Raw genomic sequence first — 15,372 nt, forward strand, 5'->3', positions numbered from 1 at the left:
AAAATAGGATTCGCTCATCCTAATAAAAGGAAGACACATGACATGTTCTAAGGCTGTTAAGTAATGAAGTTTTTTTCTTATTTTTCAAAAAATAAAAAATAAAATCATAATACTTTAAAATTTAAAAAAGAAATATGGGCGAAGAGGAAATCAAAAGCCATCATGCATGGAGGGCCGAAATGTTGGCGGTTCTATTCAGGTGACCCATGAGGGCGGAACAACGTGGGTATTGTAAATATAAAGTTTAATTTCTAATGCAAATCAATGAAAAAAGCAAAAGTGTTGGAAATTGGCGACGCGTGGCTAATAAGGAGAGAAAAATGTTTTAATTTTAAATTAAATCTACATCCTCACGTATTTTAATATGATATATTAAATTATAAAATTAATTTTATTATAAAGTAGATTCTATCATATCAAATAAAATTATATTATTTTATAAATTTATTTTTACAGATTTTATAAAATAAAAATAATAATATTTATAATTTTAAAATATATAACCATTATATAATTAATTTTAAAAAAATAAATAAATACATAATTTATATGATAATAAAATTAATTTTTTAATAATAAATTATATTTTTTTAAAACTTATATAATATTTACGTAATCTTATCTACGAGTGTATTATGCATAAAGGAATGGCCTACGAAGATAGAAACAATGGATGGCATAGAAAAGAAAGGCCTCTGGTTCAGCTCCAATTCTTTAATTCATCTGCTCTACTTTTTGGCCTTTAGGTTGGTTCTTTGGATATGAAAGGGCCATCTATCTGCGTCGGTGGTGGGACGGGAATCTTTTTTTAACTAGTTTCATGTCATCATTGTCATGCATTGCACGACATTGCCTTTTTGAAAAAGACCGTTTTGTTTTGAGATAGTGATAAGAATTTTAAATTTAAAATGAGAAATTAAAATATTATTTTTAATATTATTATTATTTTTAAATTTATAAAACTTATATTGGTATTTGAAAAAGTTTAATTGTTTATTATATTTTATATGAAAATTTAAAAAAGTTGTAATAATAAGATGAGAATTTTAAATTTGAGATGAGATTTCTTTACCCCCAAACCTGTCTTTAAATATTTGAATGTTTCAACTTTCTCTTGTTCACGTCAGGACCATTCATGTTATTTCACGATTTATATGGGGGAAGTTTTGAATAAGGACGGAAAAAAAAAAACCAAGCAAATCGGTAAATCAAATCAGACCAGACTAAACTGATATGATCGGTTTGATTTTAAGTTTGGTTCAATTTGATACCAGTTTTATTTTTTTTTTTAAATCAGTCAAAATTAGTCTGATTTTATTTTTTATTTTTTAAATCAGAACAGACCGGACCGGTTTATATATATTTTTTAATTTTTTCTATTGTATATAATATTTATATATAATATATAACTACATATAAAATAGTTTTATATTATATGATAAATTATTAATTAATATAATATTAAATTTTAAAATCTTATATTATTTTGTTTATTGTATTTATAGTTATACTAATATTATATAGTGCATATTAATAATTATACTAATACTATATCACTATATATTATAATATACTGTAATATATCATTATATTATATATTATATTATATAATTATAGTCTATAATACAATTATAATATATTATAATATGTTACAATATATTATCACTATAATATTATATACTATAATATACTATATTATATATTATATATATTATATAATATAGTACATTAAAACCAAAAAATCGGATCGAACTGGACCAAAAATCGGTAAAACTGGAGTACCAATTTAGGAAGGTAACTAATGTGTAATCGGTTTTAAAAAATGCAAAACCGGTCATACCGGTTCGGTCCTTAATTTTGTCCAAAATCAGACGGAACCGGACCGGTTACACTCCTAGTTTTGATAATAATTTAAAATGAAATAAATTGAAATAAAATTAAAAATAAAAATTTTAAAATATTACTTTTATTTTAAAATTTTAAAAAATTATTATAATTAAATTAGGTGAATTAAAATAAACTTGGAGACTTTTATATCCAAAAGGCCTTAAATTAAGCTATCTGAAACCAAGCTATGAGCTTGAGAAGATGAGTTGTGACAGCTAGGACTGTTCATTCGGGTTGGATTTTATCTGGCTTGGTTCGGAACCCAGATAATCTGGCTTCCAGTTTCGGTTTTCAGACAGGGTCTAATCCGGGCCAGAACCATGATTTAGAAAACCGGATGAATCTGGGCCAGGTACTGAATTTTAAACCCAGTACCCGGGTTTTATAAAAAGAAAAATGATCGTAGGGTTTGTAACTTTGTAAATGTTTCGAATGAGTAGTCGCTCTTCCCCCCCTCTTGAGATCTCTCTCTCTCTCTCTCTCTCTCTCTCTCTCTCTCTCTCTCTCTCTCTCTCTCTCTCTCTCTCTCTATTTTGCTATGCTCTGCGAAGTTTTATAGTCGACAGAAGATTGTCACTCGTCCTCTGCTGATTGGAGTTCTATTACTCATGGCCATCGTCTTCTACTTTTTTGCTTTGTCATCGACTTCTACAACCTAAGGTTAGATTTTTGCTCCGCTGTCAAATATCTGTAGTGCGTTCTATGTCTATAACTGCATGTTTTTGGGAATCTAAATTTGCTGTAGTGATATTTATATGTAGAAGAGAAACAAAAAAATAAAACTTTTGACAAATATGAAAAAAATAAAAATAAAAATTTTGCTCAATCTGCTCTATTTTTAAGTATGGATTGTTTTTCTTTCTGGATTTTGTAACATTTGTGCTGTCTGTGAGTGAGAGAAATAGAGAAATTAATTGTGGATCATGCTTAAGTGTGCTTGTGTAAATGCACAAAAGGAGAAAAGAAAAAAGTGATAGAGCAGCTGCTTGAGAATATTCTTCGGTGAAGGTTGTGTAAAGGATTCAAGGTTGTTACCCTGTTAGGCAAGTTGAAAAGGACCATGAATTGATGGGGTTGTGGGATAGAGTAGTTCTTTTAGGCAACTAATTATAAGGTAAGTACCAATTTGGACATACAAGCCAACCCCTTCACCAAAAAGGAAAAGATAATGACAATAATATTGTTATTTTGGCTCCTCAATTAGTGATGCTTCATGCTTGCTAATAGTGAAACCCATATCAGATAAGATAACTCAAGATAGACACAAATGTAGAGTAGAAGAAAAAAAATAGTCGTGCTTTGTGGTTCCAAATGTTTCTTAAGTTAAAAAAAAAGAAAAAAAAAGAAAAAAAAAAGAAAAAAAAAGTTGTTTTATGATGATCACATGGTTGAATTAAGCACTTGTTCTCTCTCCCAAGAGGCAAAAAGTAATGGCTTAGATTTGCCCAAAAGAAGAGACAAAAAGATATAATATATAAAACAGGAGCCCTTTTAATGATAAAGATACTACTTAGAATTGTGTATATTGGTTCTTGGATAAATAAATAAAATGTATCAATCATTGACTTCAAAATACTTGTTGAATAAGGAAGTTAAATAAATTTGTGGAACTTCTTGGAAATATATGCTACTTAGAGCATCCCCATCCGGTACTCTAAACACCGAATTCCCTATAATTTGAGGAAATATTTAGGGATTTTATCCTAAATCACTCTCCATCCCATTCCCCATTTTGAGATTTAGGGATGTGGTTGCTACAGTAAGTCCCTAAATATGGGGATCTACTGTTTGTCCCCAAACCATTTTTATATTAATAAAATTATTTGTAGTTAAGTTTATTAAAGGAGGTGAGAGAAAAATGTAATAAAGAAATAATAAAGAAATGTTATTTTAATAAAATAGAGAAAATATAGGAAATGGGATGTAGGAGGTTTTTGAAATATGAGTAAAATTTAGAGAAAAATTTTAGGAAATGTACTTTTTAGTTAAATTATAGGAAATTTTGTAGGAAATGAGATGTGAATGCTCTTACATGTTAAAGGGCATCTAGTGCTTCATGTTTTGTATGGATGGTGATGTACTATTTGTCCTGTACAATGTTTTATTAAAGTCACTATTCTTAGTTTTACTACAATTTTAGATTGTTTTCTAAAATAAAGTTTTTATTAATTTTAGAATGATAAATTTTGGCACTATTTTGACTTGGTTTTTTGGTTTGGGTAAGACAGGAAAAACTATTATCATTTGGTGGGATTTCGGCCTCCTGCCAAAGCACATCATGAGCAAAAGCAATCCCTTGTTCAACTTTCTGTTGGACTTGCAACTAACATGGAGCAAAAGGTTGTACAGCCTATGGATGGTCTTCCAGCTAATATAGGATAGGATGTGAGTAATGGGTACCCTGTATGTCACTGCATAAATCATTTCCAAAAAGACTTGCCTTCTATACAGCCTATGGTTGAGCTCCCAATTTAGATTATAATTTTCTTCTTGAGACTACATCATTTGACCACCATATGGAGTGGAGACTCAGATTTGTGTTCACTCTTTCTAAATATGATACTAAATCTAATACTATAGGGTGCGTAGATTTGTGTTCACTCTTTATAAAACTTGAATTATGTTTTATGCATGGCAATGTGCTCTGTTGATTTACGAACTCTAAGCATGTCTTCAAAATTTGCTTCAGTCTTTATCTATATATCATGTTATGTATTGACTCTTATCCGCTTATTACTTAGTTCAATACCTTGCTTGTTACTTTACTAATATGCGATTGGCTTCTATCCTACTTCCAAGATTTCTATAAAAACATAATTTGACTCTTATCCATACATTATTTTAATGCCCAATTACTAGTTAGTTATAAAGGTGCAGTTTATTATAATCTGTTTTCTACTTCTTATGATTGTATCTTTTATAGGAAACTATGATATAGCATCTCAAGAACATTATTAAATACATCTTGCAGATAAGCTTGGACCAACAATGGCTGGAAGAATGCATTAATTACATGACGCAGACATATTATGTAATATGTATTGGTGGCTCTATGTAATCCATTTTTTATATGTAATTTCATATATTGTAATTGTGTTTTGTAATGTAATGTATAAATACCAAATAATATAATATGTAGTGATCGCATTTTTATTTTTTTGCATGCATTTAGATGATAGATATTAAATTTATTTTTTTTAGATGCATTTAGTTAAAAATAATAATTAGTTTTATATATAAAAGAATATGCTTTTCAACAATTTTTCTTGAAAAATTTATAATAGAATATAGGCTTTAAGATAAAAATAAAATGCTTTTAAAGAAATTTAATAATATAGGTTTTTGTTAAAAATAAAAAATAAAAAATAAAATTCTCAGGTACAAACCAGAATCCAGATTTCTGGGTTTCAAAAAATCTGGATTCTCCCGGGTTCTAGCCTGGCTCCTAACTGGGTGTACCTGAGTTGAAACCCGGCCCAAGTTTCAAACTCGGGTTCTGAGCAGGGCATACCCGAATACCCGGTCTAGACTTCGGATAAACAAGCCTAGTGGCAACTACGGCGATTTGAGGGTGCAGACCGTGCAATTGCCATCTATCAAATTGTTTTGGACTCTTTTCGAAGACAGACCAGCTCCTCACCTGTATCCTCCTGTTTCACTTGTAAAATAACTAATCTATCGAGCATCAGCTAAAACTCTGCAATGTCAATTTATATTAAAGAGGAGGTTTGAATAATGAGATCAGATAAAATAATTTTTTTATAAAATTTAAATATTTAATAAAATATTATTAAAATATTATTTTTTAATATTATTATTATTTTAAGATTTGAAAATGTTGAATTGTTTATTATATTTTATATAAGAATTTAAACAAATTATAATAATGTGATTAAATAAAACACTTTTACTATCTAAACTATGCCTAACGGAGCAAAGGATGGGGGATGAGGTGTGGGCGTTAATATGAAAATAGATTTAAAGCTTTTAAATAATATTATGTACAGATATAAAGTGTAGAAGTGTTGCATAATTATTTTGAAAATTAGTGACATATATTATTAAAAATAATAATTTTATTTAGTTATTTTTTTCAAATAAATTTTATGACTCTTGTATATTTTACGACTGTAAATATTATTTCTCATAATAATAATAATTGTATAGTTAATAAAATTTTGGGAAAATTTTAGATAATAAACTTAGTGCTTTATCGAGATTCGGTTCCTGTGTAATTTTTTTCAGAATTAACACGTGCAATGACAAATTATAATTAGTTCTATCTATTACAAATTTCGCTCATCCTAATAAAAGAAAAATATTGTTGATGAATAAATTTTACATTACATGTAAACAAAATTTTAGGTATATTTATAGAGTTGGAGCAAATCTCTCTCTTTGAACTGGTTTTATAAGTTGAGTTAGGCCCATGAATTTCTTCAATGTATTAGAATTAGGTTCAGGACTAATGGGGGCCTGTATTACTTACCCCGTGACAAAGACCAACAAAAATATTTACCTGCACTTGAGAGAGGGTATTGAGGAATAATCACACATTACATATGGACAAGATCTTTGACATGTTTATAAGGAATGAGCAATTATCTCTTATTGAACCAGTTTTATGAAATAAGTTAGAATTATGAATATTTTCATAACCTACCACAATATGAATGGAGCCTACATTACTTATTACATGACGAAAACTAGAAAAAATACTAGCCTATAAGGGTGTGAAGTAATGAAATTTTTTTCTTATTTTTCAAAATATAAAAAATAAAATCATAAGACTTTAAAATTAAAAAGTCAAAAGTGTTGAAACTAAGGGGAATGGATGGCCCATGACGATAGATGCTCAATCGATGGCATAGAAAATAATGGAAAGGCCTTTGATTAAGCTCCATTCTTTAATTTCCTCTTAACTTTTTACATTTTAGCCTTTAGGGGTTGGATATGAAAGGGCATCTAATCTAAGTGGGTGGACGGACACGGGAATCTTTTTTTAACTTTGGTTTCATATCATGCACTGCACGACATTAAATTGTGAAAAAGTCTTTTTCTTAAACAAAAAGTCTATTTGCACACCGGGTTGGAGATCTCTCACATACACGTCCATTCACGTGTAATAATGAAACGGGACATTTCATTCATTCGGCTATGTTGAAATGCAGGGCTATGTTGCACACGCAACAAGTTTCAGGAGCAAGCTTCCCCATAGAGAACAATGAAGACGAAACACGATGATCAAGTACCTTTCATCTTATTCTTCGCATCTCCTTTGCATTTCTTTTTATCTAAAACACAGCTCCTCTCAACCAAGATCACCCAACACCTCACCCAATGTTCACCCCCACAGCAGAACGCAGAAACCATCGAGTCACCGCAAGTGAACCCAATGCCATGCATGGACACAACACTCATCTCCACGAGCTTCCTCACCAAACTCTCACATGCTCTCTGATTCTCGCTCTCTCCTTCTCAAGATCAGGACGATGGAGGCCAGCAAGCCTCGTTACCATTTTCTCCCAATGTGGAACCCTTTAAGTGTCGAATTGTTCTGTCTACCTTCTTTGTGTTCAAGCAAGAAAACAAAGCATGTGTGCTCTCTAACCCGAAACCTTGTCACACATTGATCTCCTCCATGCCAACCCAGACCACCTCTTTTGCGTACAACCCATCTACGTTCATCCAATACCAAAAGATCAACCATCACCATTTCTCTCAGAACCAAAGCAAACCATCTTCATATTGTGACCCTCTCACTGCTATCATTCACGCCGACTCCTTGTATATTGTTACCCAACCTCTATCACAACTACTCACACTAACAAGGCCAAAGGAAGCAACCACCCACACACAACGGCATCATCACCGTGCAAGAAACCACTCAACTACACGCCGCTAGCAAGTCATAGTTTAGCCACCCTCTCCATGCATGATATAGGCTTCGCAACAAGATCACTTTCAACTCATCACCACGAACAAAATCAATGCATCACCGTCGCCACGTTCAGCACTAGTCCAGTTGAAATAGGTCCATCATGTCCTTTGTTTTAGGATGTGAAAATAGAGTAAGAAGGAGCAGTGTAGGCCACCAAGAGCTGTCTTTGATTCTTGTTTTGCTAGCTATGGCAGACTCTCAAACGATGGGTGTTCCTCCGATTCCGGCACTAGATTCGTGTTTTGTGAGCGACGAATCTCTCTCACCAATTTTGGGATTTTGCGAGCAATGATGATCTCTCGGAAGCATACGGGGTTTCTGATTTCAGTCTCCCTCTCATTTCATGTTTTCCCCCATTTTTGTTTTAGTAATATAGGTTGTCGTTTCCGCTAAAGATACCAAATGATGGGTACCTGTAACAGAACTATTTCTTAAATATTTCAGCTTTCTCTTGTTCACATTAGGACCATTCATTCCACATGTTCTAGCTCATATTATTTCATGTTTTAGAGCAGTGCTACATCCTACATCACGAGCTCGATCCTGAGAAGAATAATTTTTTTTTAATTATTTTTTTGGCTCTTTTTCATTCATTTTTTATATTCTTAAATTTTTTTTAAATCACAATATCACTAAAAAACACTTCCTTAATCATTAAATAAAAAAATAAAAAAAAATTATCGGGACCCATATCTCGATAAGCTTAGCATTTTTGTTATAGGATAAAGAGATTTTCTTTTGAACTAATCAAAATAGGTGCATTTGTTTGAGAGTGAAAAACACAATTATTCTTTAAATAATTTATGATTTTTAAGACTAAAAAATCACTAACAAAATGCATATTTGGTCTTTTTTATTGATACCTATATAGCTTATTATATATTGTAATAGCCTTGACATTAGCTTAGCCATATGTCTGGGTTATCTAAAATTTACCTAAGATGTAAAAAAAAAAAAATTAGTCTGCATGAGAATAGTCAAGTATAAGTCATCTGAATTATAAGTTATAGTAGTTGTCTATATATGTAAGTAAATAGTAAGTTTAGCCATCTTATATTATTTTTTATGTAAGTAACATTTTCACTTCACCTCTTTTCACAATTTCTAAATTTTTACATACTTTGATTTCTAGGCTGTAGGATATAAGTATGAACATATCTTTGATGCTTTGCGTTTGAGAATGAAAGTAATAAAAGTTGTTGTACAAATTTTATATATTTTGATATATAGGTCATTGGAAATTATGAGAAAGAAGATTAAAAAAAAATATTTAACAAAAAAAGTAAAAAATATGCATTTAAAAAGTAGAAGAAAATTTTTTTAAAAAAAATATTATTATATAGAGTAAGATGACTAAGATAATGTAGGATTTAACTAAAAGTCAAAAAGTGACATATTGGCTAAACTACGCCTAAGACTTTAGCTAAATCAATACTAATGCTCCAATAATCCAAGTTAAGTACTTGGCCAATTGTTATTTCTAAACCATAGTTTTTGTTTTTTTAATATGTAGACAACAATTTAATTTCATATTATAGTATAGCATATGAAGGTTTGAGTATTAGGAAGCATCCTTTAATTTGAGATGAGTTAGATATTGAGTTGGGTTGAGTTTTTTATGCATTCTTTAATTTGAGATAAGTTAGATGTTGAGTTGAGTTGAGTTGAGTTTTTTATGACTTGTATTAACTTAAGATTGTGGAGTGAGTTTTGTAGAGCCTACCTAAAATGAGTTTTGATGTGTTTGGATGTTAAGATAAGTTTAGATATATTTATGAGAAGTTGAAAAAGTTTGTAGATCCCACATGTAAAGTGTTGAGTTGAAAAAGTTGTAAGTCTCACGTATAAATATATTTTGAATTGATATGAGTTTAGTAATTTGAGAATTAAGTATTTGGATTACTGTTTTGAATTTCGTACTATACCGGCCGATACAATCGAAATGTTTTGTTTCCATGACTTAGCAAGTACAGAGAAGACACTTGTTTCATATAGGTCAAAATTTCAGCTGTTTCGGCTTGTACTAGCCGATATTTCGGCCTATATCAGTCCATATTTCAGCCTTTACTTTTTTTCTTCTTTTTTCATTTCTTCAAATTGTAAATTCATTTTTTGATGCTCAATTCAAATCAAACTATTTATAATTTATATATATAATTTATTCATATATAAACTATTATTTTGAAATATAATTTTTATATATAATTTATTCATATATTGATTATTCCGAAACGTTACACGAAACAATACCGATATTGAAATATTTTGTTTCAGTGCTTTGACTGATATGACATCCAGTACGATATTCAAAACTTTAGTTTGTATGTCAAATTTAATTTAAAATTAGATTAATTTCAATTCAGTTTAAGTGCCGAACGAGATTTAAACCTTGAAAAATAAAGACAAGCCATGAGTATTGGTGCGGTTTCCCCATGTTTTAGGTGTGCAACGAAAAATAAAGAAGAAAGTTTCCAGATTGGAACACCATGCATTTCTCTGATTTTAGAATAATATAAGAAGTTAAATAAAAATATATATATTTTTAGCCAATCAAATCATGGTTCATTGTTGAAATGGAAATATGAAAATAAAATATGAAATTTGGAAAAATAACTTTTAATTTCTGGTATTGGTTTTCATTTTTTATTACATTTTTTTTTTTCAATTAAAACAACTCAAACATAGACTTGATTTATTATTTGAATTAGAAAGACTTATAAACTGTTAAATAATTTATGGTGCTAAACTTTAATTTACCTTTATTTTCTTAGGCGATGACAATATATATTCTTTTATGAAGATGATCATAATATTTGAGGAGTTGGGTTTAATTCATTAAATAATGGATAAAAGAGATCTGTTTATTTTTTATTTTTGTCTTCGCGAATAGGGGAGGCGGGGCGAAGCAATCTTCTCTATGTGTGATCATAGGAGTCTCTTCTTACTGTGAAATATCCAGTTTGAATTACAATTACTACCCCATGAGCGAGTCTGTCACTACAACATCCCAAAAAATCCAAATGGTCCAAATCTCATCGCATGACCCAAAAATCAAACTTTAATACTATAAGTGGTTTCAACTTATGTTTCGACTCGAAATCTTAATCTTGAAACTATGAAATATCAACTCGTACCAACTAAGCTACCACCTGGGTGATGGAGATCTGTTTATTTATTTATTTATCACAATTGATCTCGTCCATTAATATATATTTAATAATTTTTTTATTTTTAAAAGCGTTGGGCCGGATCACCCCTCCTTGGGCTTCTAGGAATATCTTTTACTAAAGAAGTCCAAAGAAAATTGTGGAAGCCCGCGACAAACTGTAATACGACCGGCCCACGTCTTAGCAAGCCCATCACGCCATTATAGTTTTGAAGTGTTTAGGTGGTGAGCAATGTAAATTTCACACTCGAAAAGAGAATTTAGAATATTCGAAAACTAAAGATACCTATAAAAGAATGGTACAGACAATTATTTATGACTCCACGATAAAATATTAATTTTTTTTAATTCAATTATACTAAAGTGCAATAGTCAACAATTTTTTAAACAAAATTTAAATATATATATATATATATAAATATATATTATGGTTGTGCACTAATTATTCCTTACCATTTTTGTACTACCACCATAACATGTCTCTCCGCTTTTTTCTTTGAATCTAGAAACATCTTGCGTAGAGTATCTCTGTGATTTTTTTATATTGAAAAATGATACTTGCAGTCGTGAATGTATAAATATCATGTAATTATTTTGAAAAAAATTAATAAATTTGAAACTTATATAAAAAGAAAATTAATTTTTTAATTTATAAACTCTACTCATTTTTAAAAGAATTATATGACATTTGTACACTTCACATCACCCCACGAGTCATTACAATTATTTGTGCTCCTTGAATGTCAACGATGTCGTATTGTGCCACTGATCCTATCCTTCAACTTTACTTGGTCCTCGCATGTATCCACAAGTGCAAATGCCTTTTTTTTTTTTAAATATTTTTAAAAAATTAAAAAAAAATATCTTTTTTAATAATCGATTCTTTAATCCACGTAGCAATCCAATGGTCAAGAGAAAATAAGATTAAAATTGCTTATCAGTTTAAACATTCTCTCACTCATCTTCTTTTTATATTTGTATATTATTTCTTGGAGTCGTGGGAAATATAAAGACCTCGTATCGTTTTCAGAATTTGGATTGTGTTCTCAAGGATGTCATTGGTAAATGTGTTGTTTATTTAAATAGCTATAATACTATTAAGAATCACCAACTTGTCACACAAAAGAGAATTTGCTTTTGTAGAAACCACCTTCACAACTTTGATGGTGCTGTGTTTAATTCTGCAAATGCCTCAAGGATTGGAGCTATTTTACATGATGATAGAGGCAAAGTATCGTTTGAAATGAGTAGAAAGGAAGTGAATTTGTTGGAGGTTGAAGATGTTGAAACTATGGCTGCTTTAAGGGGTTTATAAATGATTTTAAACTTAAAGAGTCTAGAATCCGATTCTATGAGGGGATTCATTGGCTATTATTGTTTCTATTCAATGACGAGGTGATAATCTTTCAAGACAATGGCCTTTGATTGTCAAAAGAGGTTCGCTATTAGTTGGATGGGTGAAATGCCCTTTTTTACACTCGTGAATGAAAAGCTAACACATATGGATTGTAGCAAACAAAACAAAAAAATTGCATGTAGAGAATCACATCAATTTTTTAATGTGAAAGATCCAACCCTCTCTCTCTCTCATTTGAAGTTTAAGATACTCTCTCCTGGGATTGTTGCCTCAAAAAAGTTTATCATTGCAAATCTTGAGTAGCATTACAAGGGGAAAAAAACAAACAGAAAGTAATAAATTCAAACTTTGAGCAACATCACAATACAAGCAAATAAACCTAGATCATATATCTCCAACTTAATACTTAATATGCAAAATAAATAAATAAAAAACTTACAGCTACTCGCTAAAATCGAGTAAGTTCCAATTCGAGTTAAGAGAGTTGAGTTTTAAATCTCTTGATGGAATCTCTCGAAGAAGATGGGTTCTAAAAAGATTCAAAATCTCTCCATGGAGATGGGTTCGGGACAATAGGATGAAGGGAGAGGAGAGGAGAGATGTGCGGGAGAGAGAAGAGAAAAAGGAGGAGAGCTACGCGGGAGAGAGAAGAGAGAAAGGCAAAAGGAGAGAAATTCACTCAACTTGCACACACCATAAGACACATAAGTTTTATATGTGTTGAAATTTTATTGGTTGGTGTAAAGTAGAAAATAACATCCGATCGATTTGAAGTTTTTCTCTTATCAAGATTTTGTTTTTATTATATTGGTTTGGAGATTTTGAAATAATTCATATTACTCGACAAGGCAATGAAGCAGCTCATTTACATATAAAAAAATGTTAGACAACTGGATACTACATTATAATGGTGGTAACAATATCCAATATGGTCACGATAGATGCAGCTATGTAACTAGTTTTGATTGTAATAGACTGTTATAAATAAAAATTTTATGTGTAGTAATTTTTATGTTTTTTTTATACCCTCTACTGATATAATTAATTAAATATTAAAAAAATTAATACAACTGATCATATCAATATAATCTATAAAAAAGATATGTAAAAGTCACTGTAATACTAATGTATGGTAAATGATGAGTCCGGCTACTATGCCACCCCATTCATACCGCTGGGCGTACTGTCCAGTGGTTTTTGTTTTCATTGTTTTTCGTATTTTTTAATTATTTACTTAATTATTAAGTAAAAAAATATAACAATATATTTAAAATTATTTTTTTAATTATTAAATAAAAAAATTTGACGAACGGTTAAAATGGACGGTCAAACCCAAATGGTAAAAAGGCATTTTTTTAAAAATTTTGCTATATACAAGTAAAGTCACGTATTAATTTACGTATCAATATTGATTCTTTCATACTTAAAATTTAAATTAACACTATTTTTAATAAAATTTATTTTTTAACCAATTATATTAAATAAATACATAAATTAATACATAATTTACTTATAATTAAATTTTTTTTCTTTCCTAAAAGATACATGTCCTTTCAATGGGATAAAAAAGGAACAAACAAAGATAGCCTGCAATAAATATGACGTGGCCCAAATGGATAAGCCAGCGAATAAAATTTTGTTCTTTGTACCATAGAAATACGATCCAAATTGCTAGCCTCAACTCAACCGTCCGATCCCTCGATGGTGGGTCCCCACCCCATTTATTCTATCGGAACTTTGACGCAACCGTAGAGCCGATGCCAAAGTAGAAAAGAAGAGAACCGACCTTTCCTCCATGGCCAACTGCTGCTGACAGAGAATCTTCTTGAACGTTCGGGATCGTTTTAGCTTAGCAATGGCCGAGACCCAGAGATCCACGGGCACGGTAAAGTGGTTCAGCGCGCAAAAGGGGTTCGGGTTCATCGCTCCGGACCTAGGTGGTGAGGATCTCTTCGTCCACCAGACCTCAATCCGGTCCGACGGGTTCCGCACTCTCTTGGAGGGTCAGCCGGTCGAGTTTTCCGTTGACTACGGCGAAGACGGCCGCACCAAGGCCGTGGATGTGACTGACCTTGCCAGATCTCGCCGCCCGGGCGTTGGTCGAGGAGGCGGCAGGGGAAGAACCGGTAATTTCAGTAGATATGGTGGCGGAGGCTTCGGTAGTGGTGGTTATGGTAGGGGCGGTGGTCAGAGAGGTGGAAGGAGCAGCGGAGGCTATGGTCTTGCTACTGGTGTTGGCGCCGGCGGTGGTGGTGTTGAGTGTTACAATTGTGGGCGAATCGGTCATTTGGCCCGGGAATGTTATCAACAAGGTAGTGGAGGGGGCATTGGCGGTGGCGGTGGCGGTGGCGGTGGGAGCCGGAGATACGGGGGTGTCCGCGGATTCTCTGCTGGTGGTGGTGGTGGTGGTGGAGGGTGCTATAATTGTGGGGAGGAAGGGCATTTTGCGAGGGATTGCCCTAACAATTAGAATATTCGAACTTGGGTGTCCAAGTGAATTGGTCTTATAGATTTTTATGGGTTTGTTACAGATTTCATTTTATTTGATTTTATTTGGTGCTTGGAGATTGTTCTTATCTTCTTTGGGATGGAATGCTCGGTGAAGATGAATCAGAAGCGCTGCCTTCTTTTTTCTCCCCAGTTGTTTCTCGTTGTTGGGTTTTTGGGGGTAAGCTTGATTACCAAATACCGATATTTCGGAATAGATTCTTCTTCTTCTTCATCGTTCTCATAACCTTCACATTTTGTTCAGTATGGGATTTGAATTTATGAAGTCGTATATTTGTTGATACTTCTGATTGCGAACTCTTTTCCTTTCTATTATTTGCTTCTTCTTTTTTTTCCATTTTCATTATTTTGTTTTCTCTTTTATTGATGCCATGAATGTTGAACGGCCATGTTCGTCCTTGTAGTTCTAGATTTTATATTTAGGTTTATGAATTTTGTTTTTAAGAGCCCAAAAAATTATTTTCATTCATTATGATAAACAGTTGAGTGAGTCCTACGTTATTCTCCAAAACA

At 31.6% G+C, this 15,372-nt stretch overlaps 1 protein-coding gene across 1 annotated transcript; it reads left to right on the forward strand.

The window, feature by feature from the left end:
- Window positions 1–14,043: 14,043 nt before the first annotated feature.
- Window positions 14,044–15,142, forward strand: LOC122310821 (glycine-rich protein 2-like). Its single transcript, XM_043124984.1, has one exon. The coding sequence runs from the start codon at window positions 14,207–14,209 to the stop codon at window positions 14,819–14,821; it is 615 nt and encodes a 204-aa protein (XP_042980918.1). The 5' UTR covers window positions 14,044–14,206; the 3' UTR covers window positions 14,822–15,142.
- Window positions 15,143–15,372: the final 230 nt, after the last annotated feature.

The sequence above is a fragment of the Carya illinoinensis genome, chromosome 5, assembly GCF_018687715.1.
Source record: "Carya illinoinensis cultivar Pawnee chromosome 5, C.illinoinensisPawnee_v1, whole genome shotgun sequence".
In the NCBI taxonomy this organism is placed as follows: Eukaryota; Viridiplantae; Streptophyta; class Magnoliopsida; order Fagales; family Juglandaceae; genus Carya; species Carya illinoinensis.

What these genes read in the sequence shown, in the direction of transcription:
- LOC122310821 (XM_043124984.1), top strand. Translation starts at nt 14,207, where the DNA reads ATGGCCGAGACCCAGAGATCCACGGGCACGGTAAAGTGGTTCAGCGCG.